A 23,976-nucleotide genomic window follows, 5' to 3' on the forward strand; every position below is an offset into this window, starting at 1 on the left:
TTTGTTTACTCAACGTGGCTGAACTCAGGCGGAAAATAGCGTTACTGAGCACAATGCAGGACAGGGGCCCCACTGTCCACAGGAGAACTCAACCAATACGCAATATTGCATATTTTAGAGTATTTTTAAAAATATTAATGTCCAAGTTAAACAAGGATGAAATGTCCTAAGTCAATGGGTGTCCAAAGTGCGGCCCGTGGGCCACTTACGGCCATCTAAAGGATTTTGGACGGCCCCCAGAGCTCAGATGTAGAATGGAGAAAATATGGCCAGCAAGCATAGGTTGTTGATGAGGGTGGATTTTTCCCCCCCATCTATTAGGGCACGTTTTTCCCAGACAGGTAACAGCATTAAAAAAAAAAAGGTGCAAAAACCATATTTGCATTATTAAGAAAGTTTTTGCATTCATCTTAATTTTGGAGCAACTAGAACCACAAACATGGACCCAATTTTTCCCAAAAGTAAATCTTAGTTCATCAATAAGAAAATCTACTGAAAAAAAGCTGAACTTGTGGGTCTCTTAAGACCTTTTCATCATTTACAGATCCATTTTTTTTACAAAAACTCCACTGTTTTGTTGATCGCAGTAAAACGGACATCTTTTTAGTTCTTTATTGACCAGATACAGTAAAAATTTGTATTCACTTTTTATCCTTTCTAGTGGCTCGTATCTGAGAGTGGTCAGACAGGAAAGATGGTACTGAGAGATGGAGAAAACATGCGGCAAAGGTCATCGGGCTGGGACTCATGATGGCCGTGTTGAGGTTGTGTGCTCTACTCCTGCACCTTTAAAGTGCCCAAAAAGTTAGTTTTTCAAATGTCGGGCGGTGCGGGGATGCAGGAATAAAGCCCAACCCAATATTATATTTTTAAGCAGCTGGTTGGATCTCTAAAAACAAACTATGTATAACACTGGATTTCTCTTGGTTGGTGTTTAGTGAGGGGATGACATTGCAAAGGAAATTGACAATAGACCATCTAGCTGCCTTAACAGCAATTGGTAAGTTTCTACAATTGGTTTTAAACATGCACACAAGCCAGAAGGTTGTTATATGCATGTTTTTGTGGGCCAAAATGACACCAAAATAAAGCTTTTAGCATAATTTCATCGTCTTTATCCAGACCAAAGGTGATGGTGGCATAACTGTGAGACATAGCTTATCACACCTAACACTTTGCTTGGCTTAAATATCTCTACAACCTTGTTTCCAATAAAACTAACAAACCACACCTCTTGAGGCACGTTAAGAACAAATGACACATATACCAGATTTACATTAATATTGTATTCATTTAGTTATTCAGGAAAAAAACAAAACACATCACATTTGCACCGTTCATTCAGCTGTTGTATGTACATATTTTAACACACTTATTTTAATACTTTTAAAATATTTATACAAAATACACTGTTCTCCCTTTATACCATCTCTCTGCTTTTAGAGGCATTTTCCTGCAAAAGGTCAGCAGACGTGAACTGTTGATTTGTGGAATTATTGCATATTGTCTTTATTGCATAATTCAGTCCCCCTTTATTTGGGGGCTTTTGGGATGGAGGAGGTGCTTTTACCGTAACTGCCATCGCTGCACCACCTCAGCAGACTCTTCACTGGAAAATGGTAATAAATATCAGTCTCATACACCTGAGGAAAATTAGCAACTGAAGAGAAAAAAAATAACTGTTCAGAAGTCAAAGCAACACTGTTTTTGTAATAATTCACAAATGATAATTTACTAGGAAAGAATTTCTTTCTTTTTCTAGAGGAGAAGAATAAAGGAGATTTATAAGGGGAGCACTAAATCAGGCCAAAGTGGGGAAACAGTGTCCTTAGCATGAAAGTGGGCAGTGGTTGGTTTTAATAAATGACCTGTTACAAAAGGTTTAAATTAATTGTCGATAAAATCCATCATAAAAACACCACAAGAATACACACACACACACACACACACACTTACTCCAGTCATTTAGTTCAAGGTTTGCGTATGACAAGATAGAAAACAAGAAGCTTCCTTAAAATTCACCACAGTCATCAAAGACCAGAAGAATGTTGTTTGAATAAGCATTCAGCTGCTTTTAAAACAGTCCAGGCTGAGTTAGACAAAAAAAAAATAATACATACTCTAAATAACAGTTTCTTTGATTGCTTTTTAAAAAGTTGATTTTAGAAAAATCATGACTGGCACTGGTTGGGACCCTGTTTTCACGGGAACACCTGTGAGGCTAAATAGACATGAGCTGAGTTTTTAGAAAATACAAAATTTGCTTCTTTTGTTTTCAAGAGTCCATCGGGGCTACAGCTGCACTTCACATGCACTGGTTTGGCAAGAATGAGAGCTTAAGTCAGAGTGGCTGCCTGTGGAAAGAGTGAAGGGACAAAAAGAACCAAGCAAGAACAATAAATCTTGTACCTTCAACAGATTCTGAGCCGGCATCCGGTAAGATTCACAGCGGACAGCTTCTCAGAGGAATGCACAAAAGTAAGATACTTCTCAACACAAGGAGGGGAAGAGGAGCTGAGTTCTCCATCGAACACAAGGACTGCACCTTTATAGCAACACAAGTCAGCTCCACATAAACCATGTCAAAAATACAGCTTAAAAATACAGAATAGTAGGAAGGAAAATAAATCTTTGTAATGGCTTTTTCTAACACTCTGCATGTCAGTGAATTAAGTAAAGTGACTTTAGCTACCTACACAGAGTAAAAAAAAGATTATAGCTTGAATGGAGAATTTTGTTTCTCAGTTTTGTTAATATACAACAGCTACATTAGTGTGAAAGTGACGTTTCAATAAAAAAATAAATAAATGTTTATGTGCCTAAAAAATTGGGACTCCAGATCCACAGGCGCTTAAAAGCTTCCAGGGACTGTTTTTTAATTGAATATTCACTGATGTGCCTTCATGTCGTTTACTGTATGTGGCATCATGTTGAGATAATTTTCTAAATGCCTCTTGTACAGCTGCGTTTGTAGATTTAAAACAACCGCTCTATTGCCAAATTTGTACCCAGCTTTTACCATTTTTTCCCCCCCCATTTATTTATAATTGTATTGTTTAAGATTACACTATTTCCAGTATTTCTGTTTCTAATCCCTATTTGGGCTACTTGAAAGAGGAGCACTAATACTCCCCAACTGGACCAAAATGACCCAAAGGGTCCTCCACCTGGTTAGATAACCACATCCCCTTGCAGTGGATTACACAACAGAAATAGTGAAACACCTCACTCTGTTATCAAAGAACCGGGGATTACGTCAAGTAACCCAACGTTTTGTATGAAAGATTTTTAAAGCAGGTACAAAATCATCAAAAGATAGATAGGAAGAGTGGCTCCTATTTTTCTCTGAAACAGAAGGCTACAAAATGACTAAAACTGCAAAAGTACGGTGTGGTGAAATGACCAGAACCCTACTGATAATGGCTCTAACCTGGTAACAAGTTGCATTATGACATGAGAGCCAAACTCTAAAATAAATTGGTTTATTATCTAACATGTCACCAATTCAAGCAACATTACAGGCTCCAGGCTAACTTTGTTGGAGTTCAGAGTACCTGGGACTTTGTGCATTCGAACTGATTTTAGTGGTGGATGCAGTCAAGACATGTTAGAGCACACAAAGACTCTGTGTAAGCAGCTAATGACACCTGCAATCTTCTCTTCTATCCTCTGTACAGGTCACAAATGTATGTGAGAAACTATACCAGGCTTACCGTGCTGGTGATAACGATGAAAAAGAAACACAAAATTGTGTGTGGAGCGAGAATTTACAGCTAACGTTGAGATACTTTTAGATTTCCTTGGTCCAAGTGATCCCTTCTTTTGTCCCCTTGACACTTGCAGCCTTACAAGAGGGGAACTGGGACAAAACAGAATAACAAAAAAAAAAAACAAAAAAAAAACACACACACGCAAGTGCATAGGGACAAAGTCCTTTCTTCCTTCTTAAGTTTGGTCTGTCGGAGGCAAAATGTGGTAAAACATTTCACCAATCATTAAGAAAAGAATACACTTAAACAGACAACAGAAGATGTTCAAAGTGTGCTGTGAGGCTTGTTCATCCAAGGATCTGGAGGCAATTAAAGTGGGTGTTGGTCACCATGAAAAGTGTCCAGGGAAAATGCTTAGTTTATTCTCTCGTCGCATCGCAGAAGGGACATCAGGGCTGATGTAAGTGTGGTGTGAATAGCTCAGCTTTTACGTCCCTTCTTTCTTCGCACTGATCTGATGTTTGTTCCTCCAATTTCTGCGGAATACGTTCAGAGACGCTGTTGTGTGGTCCAACCGACACAACACAGCTCTTAAAGTCCGGCATCGGGTTTCCTTAACAACTGAACAAATCAGTAAATCAGGGGATCCCTGTTGCCAAATCAGCTCACGAGTTACCTCAGAAAATTATTTGGCTTGGACGTCGTTCTTTTTCACCTTATCTAGAAAAAGAACAAGACAGATTTACGACTCAACAGAACATGCTGGGCTGCTTTAGAGCCGGGTTTTCTTGCAGTACAGAAAAAAAAAATATGCTGGCTCTGGGCATATGCAGGGCTGCTGCTAGATAGAGTAGGTGGTGTTCTCAGACTGCTGACGAATGTAGCACTGGAAGCTCTTGTCTCCGATCGGATGCTCCCTGAGAGGACAAAAATAATAATAGAAAAAAGGTGGTGTGAGGTTTTAGATGTCAGAGGTCAAATCATGCACAGAAATCTGACATTACATAAACAACTGATGTGACTTAATTCTCAGATACGAATGTGACCTAAAAGCTTCATCTAGATCTCATCTGCCGACAGAGTTCTAGTTAAAGTTCTTGCAGAGTTTCGGAAACTCCACATGTTTTGTGATATTATTTCAGAAATGACTTTTCCCTGCATGGTCTTTTTTTCTACCCAAAAGAAAAAAAAAAAAGAAAAACAGTTAGGACATAAGTTGTATCTATAATTGTGCTGGAAATTTTGAGAAACCCCAAGACTCCATTCTTTGTTACAGTCCTGAAAGAATGAAATCTGGAGATTTTTTGAACCTCCCTTGACTTTTCCCTTTTTATGCCTCGTGGCAAGATTAACGTGGATCTTCAGACAACAGTTTTAGCTGTTTATAATCTGATGGCAAATTTAGGTGAGTTGCTACCTTCCTGCAGCCACTTGTGAAGATTTAAAAACAGCTACAGTTTTTTTTTTATTATTATTATTCTACTGGATGGTTTATTTTAAACATTTTTACACAGCTTTACCAGAAGGGTTAGTGAATGTGTAGGGCACTTCACATTTGACTTAACATAGTAAATGTATCATATCAGAAGCACATACTGGCTGCCTATCTTTGTCTTCTTGAACTTGTCCCGTTTGTACTTGGTGTGCTGCTGCTCCAACGTCTGCACAGCCGAAATGATCTGCTTCAGGGTTTTGTACGTCTCCTGGGGGTCGTCGATGACAAAGGTAGAATACTCCTCTTGCTCGGGCCCGTCGTACACGGACTTACTTCCACAGGCCTCTGCATGGGGGAGTCACAAAGAAAACAGGAGATGAAGTGAAAATACACACATGTAGAAAACAGTGCGTGAGGCAGAGTCTCCGGTGTCTGACCTTGCATTTTGATCAGCTTGGTCATGTATGTGCCGAAGAGGGAGTAAATCCTCTCAGTCTCTCTGTCGCCGTCTACGTCAAGCTGGATGTTTGCAGGTAAGCCGCTGAAATTAGGTGAACGCACGCATAAGGTGAGAGGAAGAGATGGAAAATAAGTAGAATCTGATTGCGGGCGTGCTTTGAAGGCTCCGCGTACCCAGTGCAGGGCGTACACCCCGGGGCTGTGTCTGCGGACAGCTTGCAGCAGAGCCAGTGGCCGTTGAGGTAGGCTGAAGGGTGGTAGGTGCTCAGGCGTTTGCGGTTGCACTGGCTGACTTTGGTCAGGATGTCTATCCAGTCTCGGGCCTCCACACAGTTGTTGGCTTGGATGTAAAGCGCTCGCTCCGGCTGAATAACCTGGAACATCTGGAAGAAGGGGGAAAAAGCAGCAAGTAAGCAGAAATTTTAAGCACTTGCAGAAAAATCTTTGGAGCATTATCTCGGGAGGAGCGGTCCTCACATTTTTCATCTTGAACGACTCCTCTTCTAGCCTCTCCACAGCCAAGATGTTCTCTATAGGAATGCTGCACAGAGCGCCCTCTCCTGGAGGAAACAGGTAGCACAATCAGACAGAAGAAACGCAAACTAATCTAAAAAAAAAAATAAATAAAAAAAACTTGGTAAAGAATGCAAATAATGCTGAGGAGCCAATCAAACAAAGGTATAATGAATCAGTTTCTTATTTCATGTAACAATCATGGAACAAAATTGCAACGATCAGATATTTTAATGTAATCATATTTTGGACCTTGTTTTTGGGATCATAATCCCAAAACACATTATTTTCCAAGTTGGCTCATCGGTATTTTTGGTTTGTAGAATATCGTCTGCAATATATCTGCAACATGTGCTAAAAATACAACTCTAAATAAAGAATTTCAGATTAGCTTCAGTCAGTAGTCGGGGTGCACACAAACTAGCTGCCTGCCGAGTAACTTAAATCTGCACCACGTGTGCTGCGGGATGAGTGTGCACGCGCTGCACATTCCCACCCTCTCTCCTGCTGAGTCAAACAGAAACGCCCACCAAGACGTAAACGTAGCATAGCGTTGCGCAGTTGGGTCTTTCCGGGGAACTCGCTGAGCCCACCTTTTGTTTTGTGATAGGTGAACTCATGGTTGGTGAGTCGGAACCATCTTTTCTTGAAGTTCTTTATCCCAAACCGGTTTCTGCCCTGAGCTCTCTTGATCATAAACCTGCAGAAGAATGAGAGCGGAACAAAAACACAAAAATTAAGCTCAAGTGTTGTATTTAGCACATTTTTTAAACAAAATGCACATAAAGGTTCCGTCTGGAGGGCATTGCTTCAACTACATGTGAAAAAACCTCTAAAGAAGAAATTTGGAAGAACCTTTGATCTGATTTGAGAAATTTCCGTATTCAGAGTTTCTCGTTCTTTACAAATGCTAAAAAATTCACAGCTGAAGCAGAAGAATACCGTTTTACAAATCAGTCAATAAGTCAGACAAAGCAGACAGGTCAGCTGATCAAAATCTATCAGTGGTTTTCCATATTTTACCCAAATCAATAAAGTTGCATAAATTATACATTTTTCTTATTGGTGTAAAAACAACTTCTGTTTCATTTCCTTACTACCTACGTAAAAATTGACTTACAGTAATATTTTTTAGACATGTACTAATCACTCAGCGAGTGGTCAAAACTGGTCATTTACCCCTTTATTGTCTCTAACTAGGAACAAAAATATAAAATATATATTGTCTTGTTCATAGAACAAAGAAATTTCCTGTTTCTTTGGTCTGTTAATGCTAAAAAAACCATGTTCTTTACTTCACTTTGTTTAGCATATAGTAAGAATCAGACAATTAAAAACAGTATAATCTGATGTACAGACGGAAACAATCTTATAATTTATCTTAAACTCCTACCTCATTTAAGGAAACCTGCAACACATTGGTTTCATATTTTCTAACATTTAGAGCTTAAATTCAGCTAAGAGGTAATTCTGCCAAAAGAAAATCAGATTTTAAAGAAAACCTGAAATTGGTATGAGCCACAAAATCCTTGATGGGAGTCATTTTTCTCCTATTTCTGAAAAAACAAAAAAACAAAAAAAACAACGTGTAATGGAGCGCTTTATAAAACTTTGATAAAGCACTTGAAAGCCCAAAAGGTAAAAGTCCCCAAATAACCTAAGACAAAATAATAAACTGCAGTTACAAATCTTGCTTATTTTATTCATTTTGTGACATTTATGAATCAGTGTTTCACAGTTTGCACCTTTTTTAAATCAATAATCACATGCACAATACTACATTCATGTTCTTCCAGTTTAAAGAAGGAAACACCTGCGTTGGTTTTAACTAGTGGTTGAGGGTGCTGGAGGAGCTTTTCATGAATATCCATAAGTGTCTCTAGTTTGACAATACGCTTGTTGTTGGTAAAACATGTAAAACCACTGGGCACGACGGCATAAAAAAGAGTAAAGAGCAGGATGACTTTCTACAGGAAAACAAGGAACATAAATCTGCAGGAATCTAAACCCTAAATCTCTCACTATTTCACAGATCCTGGGTCAGATCTACGTAAATCCTCTGTTTTAGGCCGTGACATGGTCACGCTCTGGATGCAGAGAGTGAGGAGTCGGGGATGCGGACAGAAATGAGATGGTGGAAATGTTTGTGAGTTAACCAAGTCTGGCTGTCGTCGTCACGCCAAGCGTGTCGGGAGGAATGGGATGAGCCAACCATCAACACCGCCAAGGTAAGCGGGTCTAAAGGCTGACGCTTTACGTCACACAAGCACAGTGGAGTTACCGAATCACACTCTGAACCGTCACCGCACCAGGAAAGGCAACAACACTTTCAATAGTTTCTTGTCTACAAGGGAATATGAAGTGTCAACAGTTTGCACATAATGATGGTGGGAGACAAATCATTTTGGGGGAAGTCACAGCGCAAACACAAGAGCTAGGGGTGGGGTCACCAAGGCTAAGCCTTTATATGCAGAAGCTCTTACCTGCCCTTTGGGGCTTTAGGCCCCTTCCCATCAACCCTCTTTATAGTGACTTTTACACTCCTACGGCCGGGAGCAGAAAAACAAGAGGGTGGTATTGTTGATGAGTCGGATCCTGACCTTGTTAAGTGAATACAGATCAACAGCTACTGGGAGTGTTGATGGAAGAGGATTGGCGTTTTTCCTCAGAAAGATCTTTATGGTGTAAAATCCCCTATGATAAGGGTCACGTTTCAGAGCTAAGCTCTGCTGTGCTCCCTGTTTCCACTGATTTTCTCTTTTTAATTTAGACATTAGAAGGAAATTATTGAAAGGCAACAGAATCCATAAATTAAGTACATGTATTTAAATAAAAAAAAAATCCTATTAAATGATTAGTTTGCATATCATTTTTAGGAAGCCCTAATTAACTACGCTGCTCAATTCCACCTGACATGTCATCAAGTGAAACCATAAAAAAACCTAATACAGACTACAGCTTCTGTAAAGCATTCATCCTCTTATACTGCGGCTGAAGCTGAGCATGGGCAGCCATCTTGTCATCTGCTTTCTTTATATTCAGAGAAATACTGAGGTGAACTAAATGTGGTGGCAACTACGGCTTAAGATTTATTCAATAACACTCATTAGTGCGGTTAGTCTTTAAATTCATCTCCAACTCTGGTTGCTATTGTGTCTAGAGTTAAGGAACAATTTTACAACAGCTTCCTGTCTTATATGTACAGTACAGACCAAAAGTTTGGACACAATTGAATTCAATTAAAAGGTGTGTCCAAACCTTTGGTCTGTACTGTACATCTGACATATGTATTTATAATGCTTTCATACATGTCACATTAAAAACAACATTAACGCTTCTCCTTACCCCTCCTTGAGCATGATTGGTGTTTCAATGCTTTTCTGATCCCATTTGCCAGAAGTGGAGATCAGGTCCAGAAACTGTGAAGGCAAGTGAAAGATGCATTCGGTCAAAGTCCAGATATTCCCAGCGCTCCTTTCATATATTTTATGTCAAACTAGCATTATTTGCAAAGTTAAAATCTTTAGTCCTTTTTTTTTAGCCAAACTTTAAAGAGTAAATAGAAATCCTTACTGCGTAATTAATGGAAGATACAGTTCTATGGATGGATAAAATGTTTGGACAACATGATGAGAAACAAACTCCATAAATTAAACTTCTTTTCCACGCTCTTTTTTTCTTGCTCCACACTTATTCAGACAAATTTATTGCTTTTCAGAAACCCTGCTACTCCTTCACATCGTGGACATGTTTTTAAAAATGCTGATCATTTCCCATCTAACTGTTTTCCTTCTAACTCATCCCACATAAAAGCCAGTGTCATTGAACAGTCTGCCAAGTGTCTGTGAGAAGAAGCAGACACTCACATTCTTTACAGCATCTGCATATTTCTGCTCATTGAAGTAGTCGTAAAACGCAGCCATGTAGGACTCTTTGAAACTGGCCTTGAGACGAAAAAAAAGGGGATAAAAAGAAGACAGGAAGTAAGAAGCTGGTATCTTTGTTTTGAACTGAATAGCTTAGAGGGTTAGACAGAACCAGGTTGATGCAGAGCAACTCACAGATTTAGACTTGGCGAGACTTCCAAGAGTCTGTATCGTCTTGGAGATGAGGGTGAGGGTTCTTGAAGTGGCGGGATCCTACAGGCACAAAACACAAATTATTATTTATCCTATTTAACTGTGATTCAAAGCCTTTCACTTAAATTCTCTCCTCATCCTGGTTCCGCAGCATCAAAGAAATATGGGTCAAATCTTTTGCTTTTTGGCAAGCACTTTCACCAGCGCTCGCTACTGATGTAGATGCCAGTGTAAACAGAGCTCGCGTTAGCAGTAAATATCCTACTCACGGGGTGATGGGGCCGTAGGTGAAACAAGTTTGGTGAGAGGATGGCTGGCGCAAAGAATCGCAGGAAGATGAAGCTGCTGACGGCTGTGTATCGGACATCTTGGTCAACTGGATAGAAGAGGAAACAACAGCAAGCTTGTTTTACACACGTTTCCGTCACTGTCAAGGGAAGGAACGTGCTGCACTTTGTTTACTGGAAACAGATTGTGTTTCTAGTGACTATGGAGTACACTGGCTACACAGAAAACATTAAATTTTGCAGGTTTGGTTTATAAGAAAACAAACATAAATTGTATCATGTATCTTTGGGAGCTTTCCTAATTGTATGACGTACTTAAGAAGCACAAATTAACTACAGTTGGAGGCAGAAACAACTTTTTCTCCTGAGACTGCAGTGGCTCATGACGGCCAACAGGGGGCACCAGGGTCTAATGAAATGATTCAATAATTTTCCTGAAACACCTCAGTAGGTTTTGGGACAGAGAGCAAACGTAAAAGTACATCTCGTTACCCACTGCATGTACACTCAGTGTCCTTGTAAATCTTCCACTTCCTGCTATTTACTACCCTCCACTTCCTGTTGCTTATTCCCAGTTTTCCTGCATCTCTCAGAAGTCGCTATGAAGTGGGTTTACCTTGAAACCTAGTGGCAGCCGACTCCCTCAGGGAGAAGAAGATGTCACACATGACTGTGGGACAGCGGACGCCGGAGGTGGTGATGACGTTGAAGATGCGGTCCACGTACTGGCGAAGGTTTTCCTGAGGAGGAAAAGTTGGGTCAGAGTGGCCGGATAACACAGCGTTGAAGTGCAGACAGACAGGCTGCTTCAAACTAGAGTTCCTACTCTGTTTGTCTCCAAGTTCTCCGACTCCTTGAGCTTGACGGGGTCGATTTCGCAAGATTTGTGTTCTGTGCAAATCTGTGGGAAAGAGTATTAGTATGGTATTAAGACAGATATTGAGACATGTAAACCTAAAAAAGAAAGATGTATTCATACCTTAAATGTCTACCCACTTTTCACATTACAAACATGAAGGTCAATGAATTTCTCTGGGGTTTTATACAATAGATCCGCCCTAAAGTACTGGATAACTCTGAGAACGTAGAAACCATTCGACCATTTTTGCCTATTCTTCCTTTTAATATAGTCAGCTTGGAGAGAAAGTATCTGAAACAATTTGTAAGTCTTATTACAGATCCTGCATTTAGGTCTGGACTTTGACTGGGCCACTGTAACACAGGAATATGCTTTGCTCTAAACTAGGAGACCCACTCCTCAAGGGCAGATGTCCTGCATGTTTTAGATGTGTTGCTGCTCCAACACGGCTGATTGAATTGGCTTAATTAGCTTCTCAGGTTCTGTACCAGTGACACATCTAAAAAAAAAAATAAAAAAATGCGATGCAGCAGCCCTTGGGTCTAACCTTGGTCACAAATCTGGCTGTAATGTTTAGAGTTGTTGTTCTGTCAACTAATTCTTGAATTTTAACTTTATTCCTGATCTGACTGCTCAGCTTCTTGGTCTTCAAGATGCTGTTTGTTCCCTACAGTACCCTAACAAACCTCTCAGCCCCTCACAGAACAGCCATTTATACACACGCTCTGCTGTAAGCAATGTGCTTTACTGGATTTTATTTAGTGGTATCACGGTAAAGAGGACTGCATACAAAATGCATTCTGAAAACCATGATTTTCTTTCCATTATGCTCTAGTGTTCCACTATTACATGGAATCCAAATTAAAAACATTAACAACTTTGTTTGTAAGGTGAAGAAATGTGAATTGATTTTCAGTTTAAAATGTCTTTTAAAATACTTTACAGAAACACATGATTAACTACAGCTGTGAGGCAGAAACAACTTTTCTCCAGCCAGCTTCATGGTCTCATCGATGCACTTCGAAGTCAGCGAGTTTCCCCGGAAAATGGTGTTTGGATCCCTATTCGTAAAAGAAAGGGGATAACGCTGTGTTTTTGTTTTTTTTTACAGAGTACAAATCGTTACCCACTAGGGACATGGGGAAATTTTTTCTTTTACTACCTCCAAAACCTTTTACTGTTCCAAAACCTTTTCCTGCATCTCTCAGAAAAAACCTTTTACCTCGAAAAACTGTAGTGATCAGTTGTGCGGCATAATTGAATACTGTAAGACTTTCTTACGGTGGCCACCGTACTTTCTGATTTAATATAAGGTTATGTAAGGTTTTTCCATGAATGTTAATATCTCGTTGTGAAATATTTGAAGTTTTATATCTTTCTTTAGGATATAAATGCACCACAAACCTATGATATAAACAGAAACCTTCCGTAAGTAGGAAAGAAATATAAATACTGTACATCCAAACTATGTTTCTGAGTTATTATCGGCTAATAAGTCATCTGACAGTTTTGATTGTGCTGTTGTGTTGGTTAGCTAAATGGTTTAAAGAGCTGCTTTTATGTTCAGTTTCATCTCAACCTTAACAGACATAAACATGCAGTAAATAAATCGATTTTCAATCAGTTTTTGCACCTAAGACTTCATAAATAATAAACAAATTTTTTTTATTAAAAACGACAAACTAATTATGGTAAAGAGTACTGGATAACTCGGGAATCTCATCTCTGTGTATCAATTAGCTCCAAACCACTTTTTCACATTCTTCACATTTATCGATTTATTCCATTTGATTATTATGCTCCAAACTTTGGAAGGACTGACCAACCCGCCACCGCTTCCCCATACACACAAACCAGCAGGCCAACCTTCCCATTCATACTTGATGACGTCACTCCTCACATCGGCACACCCACCACCTATGTCAAAAGTCGTGCTCCTATCATATCAATAACTTATTTATTCATATGGCTCTTACAGAGCCATATGAATGAAATGAAAAAAAACGTGTTATTATTATTAAGTCTTTGGTGCAAAAACTGATTAAAAATCGATTCATTTACTGCATGTTTATGTCTGTTAAGGTTGAGATGGAACTGAACATAAAAGCAGCTCTTTAAACCATTTAGCTAACCAACACAACAGCGACACAATCAAAACTGTCAGATGAGTTATTACGCCGCGATAATAACTCAGAAATATAGTTTGGATGTACAGTATTTATATTTCTCTGCTTAAGCAAGGTTTACTGGATTTTATTATATCATAGGTTTGTGGTGCATTTATATTCTAAAGAAAGATATAAAACTTCAAATATGCTACAACGTGATATTAACATTCATGGAAAAACCTTACATAAATCAGAAAATGCAAGGTGAAGAAAGTGAATTGATTTACAGTATTCAATTATGCCGCACAACTGATCAGTACAGTTTTGAAAGGGACAGTAAAACCAGAAAGGAACGCAAACGTTTTCAGGTAACGCAAAAGTTTTAGCGTGAACGCAGATAGTAGCCAAAAGTATCGATGCATAAAAGTATTGCGAGGAGAAAATGGTTTTGGATATTCTAAAAGAAAAAAATTCCCCAGCTGGGCTCAGAGTACAAATCCAAGGAGAAATAAACCATGTAGTAATTTAATATCCAAGGCAAATCTTATTACGGTGGAACTATTTTGGCAGAAAAACATGCTTTTCCTACAGCTGGATTTCTACCACCTCTGTAATTAAACGTGTGTTGACATAAAATGAATTACAAATCTTCAATATACAACCTGGGGATTCTGAATAGATGCAGCGATATTTTTTACAAGCAAATCACAGAGCTGCTAGAGGACGAGTGGTATTGAGTTCCTGCTGTCTGTATTGAAATCACTCACTGTGTGCGGTTGATTTCTGCATGAGCAATGGCACTGATGAAAGGCACTATTTTGCCGTAATGAAGAAAGAGACGCACGAGCGGGATGGCGGCTTCCTGCTTCTCTCGACACACTTCCCCCAGAATGTGTGCGGTGGACGCTGACACAGGCTGGACAGAGTCACATCGCAGCAGAGGTTCAGAAAACAGGACAGTGGGATTAAAACACAGACGGACAGGGCAGGGTGAGGCGGGCGTCGTCGTTCACGTACCTCCACGTTAGCAGATTGCAGCAGCAGATCTCTGAGGGGAGTGTAGTGTTCGGAGGGGAACACGTGGTCCTCGGTGTAAACAATGTTCAGACGCAGAGAGCCCAGGTCTTCCACTTTAACGGACTTCCCTCCGTTCTCCCTGGGTAGCAGAAAGTACCTGAGGGGCAGGAATTAAAATAAAATCTGAGTCACGACATGAAAACCACACTGATGAGTCAAAATAAAATTGTTTAAAGCACCAGCTTTCTGGAGGCTTTTCCAGTCCATTTACCTGAGGACAGTTTGTACAGCTCTTTTTAGGCCACTCACTGTAAACCTGAGATGTGGATAAAACCCAAGACTCAAACCGGTCTCTGTTTGAATATTTCTACACTGGATTTTAGGCTCCATTTCACAAGCTGCCTGCCTCAAAAACAGTTGGTTCTCAATTATTTTGTTCAGCCCTACGAGCCCTTTAGTCATGTTTAATGATGACCGGTGAGCATTTGAACAAAGGTGAAATTCATTAAAAGTGTTGTCTTAGTTTTTCACTTTAAGATCACCACACCAGATTGTTTCCTCGGATATTTGTGGAAAAGGTCATCAACCACAGTTAGTACCAAACTGTGGTACATCCAGAGTTTTAGCAACAAATGCACATGGTTTAGACCTAAAACATGAGTTAAAATCAAATCCAGATGTCTATCTTCTTTGTTCTGATTTTGAAATTGATCTCAAATTATTAACATTAAAAATAAATATTTTTAATGGTATTAAAAGGGACTCTCCTCCTATTATTAGTGTTGAATATAAAATTTAAGCTCCTGAATGTGAGAACATCTTTTAAAACAATTGTCAGTCTGGGACAATTATTGGTCTCAAGGTATATATATATAAAACTAAAAAAGCTAGGCTGCTAAAATTTTTCATCATACCACTCTTCTAGTTTAAAGTCCTTTCAGCAAGATGTCAGATAAAGTGCCAGTCACCAGATTTTTCTATGGTTGTATAGGTAACAGAGAGTAGCAGTAGCTGCTGTTTCATTTGAAATTAAAGCAATTAGACAATGTTATGCATTTTTTTAATCGAGTCTTAAACACAAAACCTAATCAATAAATTCATCATGTGGACTCAAGAGTGATGAAAATTTGTCCGTCTCACCAGGCGTCATGCACTCCAGCTTGGCCCAAAACCCGCAGAGGGACTCGCACCCCACCCAGGAACTCGTCCCCAAACTTCAGGTTGCTGGCGTTCCACAGATCCACCCTGAACACAAGCAATATGTTGTCGCTGGAACTCAAAGTGAAAAGTCTTGTTTTAAGTCCATCAGGTCAGCAAAAGGCTCACCTCAGAGCCAGTTTGTCGACGTCCTCCTCTTCGACATCAAACTGTCTCTTCGTGTAGCTCAGTGGCCGCGTAACCTGCAAACATGCATCAAATTAAGATTCAAAGATCAACCACTACATTTAAAAGATTCAGGAAGCCTAAATATGTCTGCTAAGACTTTTGTCATGATCCATGCTGATAAAAAAATAAGCATAGTTAAGGGACAAAAAAAGAAGAAAGATGGGCTGCATATCTGCATCGGTGAAACAGAGAAGAGAGGGTTTGGTCAGAAAACACCCCGGAGTATCTGTAGATCTGTTCATGTGGCGATTAGAAAGAAATAAGATGGTCTTGTCAGAAATCAATGGGCCAGATTGTTTGGTTTGTCTGAATCAATCATACTCTTGTCCAACTGGAGCTGCAGAGCGGAGGCCAGAGGGCGGAGCAGAAGAAAAATGTCAGTGCAGCGCTGCAGCAAGCGAGGGTCAACAGGGACAGAGTGAAAGTGAATATAGCGGTATTTACTGTATTATGCAGAAACGTAAAACTAAATATAACTTTTTTATGCATATTTTTTAGCGTGACTTTAATTTCAAATCTCATTAACTGAATGTTTTCTACATTAAAAACTTAATCATTGAAAATTTATTTGTATTCTCATTATAGTTGCTACAACAGTCGATAAGACCTACAAATTTTTTTGCATGACCACATCAGCATCCCATATTGTGAAGTACTGGAGCACAGTACAGATGTTCAGGTCCAGAGCATGCAGTCAGATGAAGAACACTTTATGTCTATGTGATCACTAATCTCTGTTTTTGCTTTGTGTTGTGTAGCAGAAGAGAAAAGTTAAAGATACGGTGTGAAGCACTCTACACCAAACTAATGCGTACAATGAACCTAAAATTAGCCAAATATTAATGTGCTGTTCAAGGACAGGGTTGCGGTCAATTTAAAACTCTTAAATCTTAGATATTCTTGTAGAGATACAAATTAATGGAAATGATCCAGTTCACAAAGTTTTAAAGTTACTTAATTTTATCCTAAGATGTAAAAAAAAATAACATTAGGCCTGTGCCTAATTTGGCATCATACTAATGTGTCCCCCAATCAGCGAAACATTGACTGGGGCCTACTGGGTCACTGGACAATATAACAATTTCAACATTTTTGCTTTAGATTCTTGTATTAATGCAATGAAACTGTTATTTTTACTCAGGATTAGTATACTAATATCCACCGTAAAAAGCAAATTCATCTTTACCTACCTCAAAGTAGAAAGTTTCTTCAAACTGGGGGTTGTTGGTTTTCCTCTTAACCTTGGTCTTCTTGGCCTCTGACCTGAGTTACAGAACAAATGTAAAGAAATGTATAAAACATTGTTTTCCCAATTCAGACCAACGATAAATATAAAACTACAGCCAGGCTCACCTCGAAGGACCAAGTAAGGATACAGCAGCGTAGGGATCACACTGTCCATTGACGATTGGAAGGCCTTGGCACTCCAACACTCTGTTAAAAATAGATGTTAACGCATCAGCACAATACTGAGCAGGAGTCTCACACTGTCTGCATCAGATCTTATTGGGCTAAGTGGTTCAAAATTCCTCCTGAAGACCCTTAAATCAATACTTAATTTCATATTATTACATAGTTAAAAGTATGATGAAACAGTAATGGGCTGTGCAGTTTCCAGTGGGAATCTGCCTTCTGCAGAGCTTTTTGGTTCCCTGGTTCCCACATATTCTCTGTACTTCCATCAATCCTCCTGTACAGGTTGAGAGAATATGGTGCCAGGAAACAAGATGATAACAAAGTTCCTGCTATCTGCACAGCGAAGAGATAAATTAGAGCTGTGAGCTTCCAATCTTACACTGTCTGCTCTAAAGACTGGTGTATAATCACTTTATTAATAGATAACACTGGAGCTGTGGTGAGTTCATGTGCTAAAAATGGCTTAACTCAGCTTTATTATGTAAAATAATGATAAAATTGAGTCCGGATAAATCCTACAGGCACTCACAATGGCAACAAAATTCAAACGTACTTAAAGCGAGACTAGCATCCCCCCCAGTTACAAAAAAGGGCCTTATTTAGAACTTTGTGTAGTCCAAGCTCTTCAAAGACAATGCTAGACAAGCAAACAGTGACTAACAACGTCACTGTCTGTCTGCTGCAGAGAAGAAAAAACTGCTCCTTTTCTCAATTAATAAAGCAAAAAAAAGAATCCTGGAGGCTTCGAGAGAATATTATACCCCTACATTCGTCTCACTTCAAGCATGTTACACGTCTAGAAAAAAAGCTTTTAGACAGCAGCACTGAAATGTTTTTTTATTTTTTTTATTGAATGCTATGCTGCCTTATTTGTTCAAAAGCCCTAAAAATACCCATCTTTTACTTCTATGCATGTGTCACAGATACTTTGAGTGTCTGCCTGTCTGTCTGTATAGAGACTGACCTGTTGCACCATGACATCATGCTGTAAGGGGATTAGCGCCCAAACACGGCACCCCGGAGGACCAATCACTTCCTGTGTGTCACTGTGATGCACCACGAGTCACACAACATGACGAATTAAACAGCAAATTACAGCGCTTCCCAGAGCTGAACTGACACACATGAGCAGCTTGCACAATCCTCCTGCCACACACACACACACACACACACACACACACACACACACACACGCCGACACGCACACACACGTCTGTAATAAGGAGGAAGGTGTGTGCCTGGTTAAGCTTGGCTAATGCTGGAGCACTTCCTGTCCAGTAAGCTGGTTTATATAACCCGTGCTTGGCCTACAATACATCCAGCCTCCTCTTTCTGTCATCATGGCCGTGAGCTCTGACAGATCAGACAGCCAAGCAGACTTGTTTGTTATAGTCAACGTTACTCACTCTAGGCTAATGTGCTTCTGCACCCACGGTTCCTGTCAGAGGCAATTACTCAAAGAAAAAAAAAAAGCGGGGTGAACAATTACTTCACAGCTTCCCCACTACCTTTAACAAACCTGCAATTATAAAGTACACTTGATTCTGGGTCAGTGTTGCCATGTCACATTCATGAGAGCAGCAACCTCCAGCACATAGATCTTCCTTGTTTTCATGGATCCCTCTTGATGAAATACAAGAAGTAAATGCTGGAGAAAGTTATTTTTTTTCGGTGGGGGCGACAGGGCGGAAGACTGAAGCAAAAACCTCAGTAGGAAGAGGTTGAGTCAGTGACATTTGTGGTCAAGAGTTGGAAAACGAAAATGAAATCTAAAGCAATCTACAGTAAATGAAGCTCACAAGACACTAATATCCAAACTATGACGAGGCAAACCGAACAATCAGCATCATACTGTAACTCGTCAAGAAAAGACAAGACATACTGACTAAGAAGCATTTTATATACTGGAAAATCAAAATCTTTACCCACCACTTGAAAGTCTAACTTCAAAATGCAAAAAGGAGAAATAGAAGCAAGAGGTGTTAAAGCCGAGTTGGAAAATGATTGAAACTGCTTCTGAAGACAAGCAGGGTGTTCATTATCTGATCGAAATGTTAAGGTTATTAGTCTGAATGAAATAAAAATTTGGCTTTTCAGTCATTTTTTGACAGACACTGATTGTACCGACAAGAGGTCTTCTCTGTGAATGTGGCATGACTGTTGTGCTAACAAATCCAGTGTAGTTTTGGCTTTTGCGGGCAGGAGGTACTTTTAGCACTGTTTTGAATGTTTTTATAGTCTAAATGTTTGATTTACTGATAAATAGCTTGGTAGAATGAATTGAATTAAAAAACTGGCTTCAGGTTTTCCTTATAAATTTACAACAGCATTGGTTTAAGCGGTGAAGCTGTATTAAAAAAGAAAAACTTAGTCTGCTTCATTGAAAGGGGACCTCCAGTTTGCGTTGAATGAAAATGTTCAGAGTCTGAAACATTCAATGCACAAAGATGAAAATAACACCTGGGGAAAATGTCATTCCTGAAAAAAATTTACCCCTTTTCTAATTCCATGTTTCATGAGGTATCATTAACAATGACTTTCCAGGTATGTTTCTCTGCTTTTTACTCCCCTGATAAGACGTTTTTGCCAAAGTAAGTTTACATACTGCCAGAAAATCAAATATATAGCATAAAAAGTCAAAAATGTATTCTGAATTAGATATGATCATTTTTCATAGGTGGAATTTAGTGTTTGACATGGAAATGGTTAATGGTAAGTTTGATGAAAAACATGCACCTGATATACTACTGTTGAACACTGCAATATATAAACCTAAATTTTCCCCAATGTTTCTCAGCACCTCTTTATGTTTATCGTCATAAGGCTCCCGTCCCTCTTACTGATCTTACTGAGTAAGTCCATCCAATTGGATGAATGTGCAATATGCTAATGTTATCAGAGCAGTCTGTAGTGATTAGCATATTGTACACTGATATCGCAATGATTACTGCAATTTCATTTGTTGTACACCTCTAACACTGTGGTATAACATCAAAGCTTAACACATAGCTCTTATTTTAAAACAAGAAACAACCACTGCTGCTGCTGCTGTGGTTGTGGTTTCTCAAATCGGTCAATGCTTGATTTAAATGAATTTGTGCTAACAAACACCCCAAACCCAAAGCAATCACTTTTACCTTGTTAAAAAAAATGCTAGTATATTTTAAAATTCTGAACATATTTTGAAAGGGAATAGTGATATCAATTGAAATATTATTAAATTTTTGTCTAATGGGTTGAGAAAGGCAGCCATGTTGAGAAAATGTTCCTCTCATTAACACTGTGTTGGAGGATAGTTGTTAATCCAAATGGTCAAAATGTTCAATTTCAAAAGTTCAGACTTCAAAGATTTATTTGCTCGTAAAGTTTAAAAACAGGGCATGAACATGTTATAATTATTTTCATTGTGATAGTCTCTGTTTGGCCCTTTCTATTTATTAAGACGATGAAAGTCCAGTTGTTAAGCTTCACAAATATTAATGTTGCTCTTTTTAACCCTCTGTCATGCAGAGTCTTGAATTAAACAGCATTACCAACCATTTCTAAAGCTTTCTGTTCTATGAACATAGTTTCTTGAAGCACCAAGACAAAATCATAATCACCAGACTCAAAGTTGGCAGACATTAGAGATATTCTAAGCGTTGGTAATTTGCATATTCCAAAATAATTCCTTGATGTGGCTTCAAAGAGTCAAGGTATTATTTTTATTAAGAGAAAACTAATCTAAATATGCAAATGCGATGATCAAATGTTGAAGACAACAAATCTGTGACTAATTCAGTTCTGTTTACTCATCTTCTGAATGAGCCTATATGTGTGAATGATTTCTTTGGTTTGTGGAGCTGAATGCACGCAGCAGCTCTCACATGTCTTCCTAGAGAAATCTGACAAGATGACCTGCTGCTCTTCGCTCTAAGCTCCTTACCAATATGTGATCTGGGAGCAGAGCCACACTGGCTCATCATCAAAACTCTTTACTGCTTGTTGTAGAAGTACGCACTAACACACAACAACCCACCGAAGGCTCTATCATTCATCCCATTCATGCCAGTTCCTCTGGAACATACAAAAAACAATCACACCTTACGCACAATTTTCAGATTCCTAACATATGCAGAAAAGTTACAGTACCATAGGTCAGTAACTATGAAATGTGGCAAAAGAAGGAGCAACACAGTAAAAAAAAAAAAAAAAAAGGTTTCTTATATTACTACTTTTGATTTGGGAAATTTTAAGTTAAACATACGTATAACTTTGGAGCTTTATTCCAATCTGCCACCATCATCATCATCATCACCATCTTGCTTATTCTGTGGGGTTGCAAGATAAATCTAACACCTCCTCAAGCCATTTTCCCCCTTTTTTTAATAATTCCAGTTTTTTTAAACTTTACAAATTGCATTGACTCTATCTTTAGAAAGTTTGAGAAATTAAAGTTTTTCTTGTAGCCATGAAGATAAACACTCTTAGTGTTATGTTCTCTTTTCTTTCCTGTTATGGGGAATGGATAATTGTTTTAAATAGGGGAGCAATAATGTCCGGGATTACATTACTACAAACTCTGATCACATTAGTGAACTACAAATGCTCATTTTAGATTTATTTTATAGAACGTGTCAGGCATGATAGCAATTGTTTTAATGAACAAGTCAGCACATTGTTGCCCTCTATTTTCCATTATGAGCAATAACAGTCCTAAAAAGGGAAAAAAACTAAATGTAATGATAAAATGGTTTTGCAATGCAGAGAATTGAAGGTTCAAGGTGATTACTGGCTGCTGGACTGTCAAAAAATTGTGCTATATGTTTTATAAATTAACACAATTATATTTTAAATGATTGCTAAGCAATAAAACGAATGAGGTTGGTTTTTGTGTGTGTGGACTCACCGTGTGGCCAGTTTATGATTGACCACTCCACTGTCGGTGATAACTTCACTCAAGCGCAGCTCGAGGTGTACTTTTCCCTGTAAGACACACAAACATAATCCAACATCATATTTATTTTGTGTTGTAAGGCATGTGAGACAGAAATAGACTCTGAATATGCAGATAACATCCTCAACCCCTTTTTGAACCTATTTGTCTACTGTACTGCTCATATTGTCGCCTTTACTTTCAGTACTTTAACACAACATTGGACCTGGAAGCATACAAAGAAAGGCAGTGTTGACTTTTCCTCTCTCTCTTGATCATCCTGGATCCTTTTCTCTTCCGATCACCCTAGAAGGATTTAGTTCTGACAGACGGCCATGTTGGAATGGATTATTACCCTGTTGATGATCCATTTTCTGGTTTGTTTTTTTTTGTTTTTTTGTAGAAAATAAGATGTTTATATACAATGTCCAGCTGTTTTACAGAGTCCATAATGCCATGCGCTATAGCAGGGGTCTCAAACTCCAGTCCTCCAGGGTCGCTGTCCTGCAGTTTTTAGATGTGCCACAAGTACAAAACACTGGAATGAAATGGCTTAATTACCTCCTCCTTGAGTAGATCAGTTCTGTTCAGGTGTGGTGCAGCAGAGGCACATCTAAAAGTTGCAGGACTGCGGCCCTCAAGGACTGGAGTTTGAGACCCCTGCACTATAGCAACACTTTCAGGGCCCTTAGAAAATTAACAGGCCCACAGCATGACAGATCTTCCACCAACACAAACAGTTTGTATGAACACTTTCATCTTCATGTAGCAGATGGGGTTTCATGGTTTTTATGCAGAGATGCCACTCTTTGCTGCTATTCTCCAACGTTTTGTTTTACTGAATTACAGGATAAATTCACAGTTAACTGAGATGCAAATCTAAAAATTTCAATCTGAAAATTTCCTGATTTTAATTTATTTTTATTCTTTCTACACACCCCTACAAAGCGTTCCAATAATTGTGGCACGGCATTCATATTTATTTTTTTATCGGATGTAATAACACCACACAGCATTTTCTAATATACAGACTTGTTTTCATGTTGTGAGACGCTCAATTGAACACAGTTTTAAGCCTGTCATAAAACACAGCGAAGCGCGCTGTCATGCTGATGAAGAAATCATCTAACACGCCGACAGACGATATTTCTTCTTTCAAGATTTGTGTGTTTCTGTTTGGCTCTTTATTAATCAAAGCTACTCAGCTGTAAACAAGCGGCAATCCCCCCCTGAGAGTGGAGCAGAATAACTGTGGCTGGTCGTCATGCTGGAGATATTTTCCTTCTGAAGTGATTGGATTAATGACATAATGACAGTGTAGGGGTGCAGCTGTCTAGAAAAGCTCCATTAATTAACAGCATCAGTATGCAAACTCACAGGCATTGCTGCTTCTGAGAGATTCAAACGGAGGGAATACACACACACACACACACACGCATGCATGCACAGGCCAAACAATGCGTCCTCTATTGAACAGAGAAGAGAGACACTCTATCTTCCTACTTCATTTGATCCATCTCCTTCGCTTTTCTCTCAGAGCTGTGTGTCTCTCACGCATCCTTCCTCTTCCCCGGCTCCGCGGATGAATGTGTCTCTGTTTCAGATCGCCGCTCCGGGGCTACACACACCCATCTGTCTGCAGATGTTACTGCTCACTGTTCACTCTGTGTGTCTGCGAGTGTGGGTGACTGACAGTGCTGAATAGTGAATGGCAGAAAATGTTGCACACGCAGCAAACAAAGCCCGATGAATGAAAGTGGCGAAAAGGCACTCAGCACTTAATAACTGGAAG

At 39.2% G+C, this 23,976-nt stretch overlaps 1 protein-coding gene across 1 annotated transcript; it reads right to left on the reverse strand.

Annotated features, from left to right (window-relative positions):
* Nucleotides 1-1,271: 1,271 nt before the first annotated feature.
* On the reverse strand, nt 1,272-23,567 carry LOC122820791 (ras GTPase-activating protein 3-like). The gene is given in 21 exon segments (XM_044098399.1): nt 1,272-4,627; nt 5,307-5,490; nt 5,583-5,686; nt 5,779-5,987; nt 6,082-6,164; nt 6,711-6,817; nt 9,463-9,536; nt 9,984-10,061; nt 10,179-10,256; nt 10,466-10,572; nt 11,100-11,223; nt 11,310-11,437; nt 12,309-12,403; nt 14,218-14,366; nt 14,468-14,624; nt 15,608-15,712; nt 15,794-15,867; nt 17,044-17,116; nt 17,207-17,287; nt 22,158-22,345; nt 23,562-23,567. Coding segments are annotated over 21 exon segments (2,280 nt in total). The 3' UTR covers nt 1,272-4,551.
* Nucleotides 23,568-23,976: the final 409 nt, after the last annotated feature.

The sequence above is a fragment of the Gambusia affinis genome, linkage group LG02 (assembly GCF_019740435.1).
Source record: "Gambusia affinis linkage group LG02, SWU_Gaff_1.0, whole genome shotgun sequence".
NCBI classification, from domain to species: domain Eukaryota; kingdom Metazoa; phylum Chordata; class Actinopteri; order Cyprinodontiformes; family Poeciliidae; genus Gambusia; species Gambusia affinis.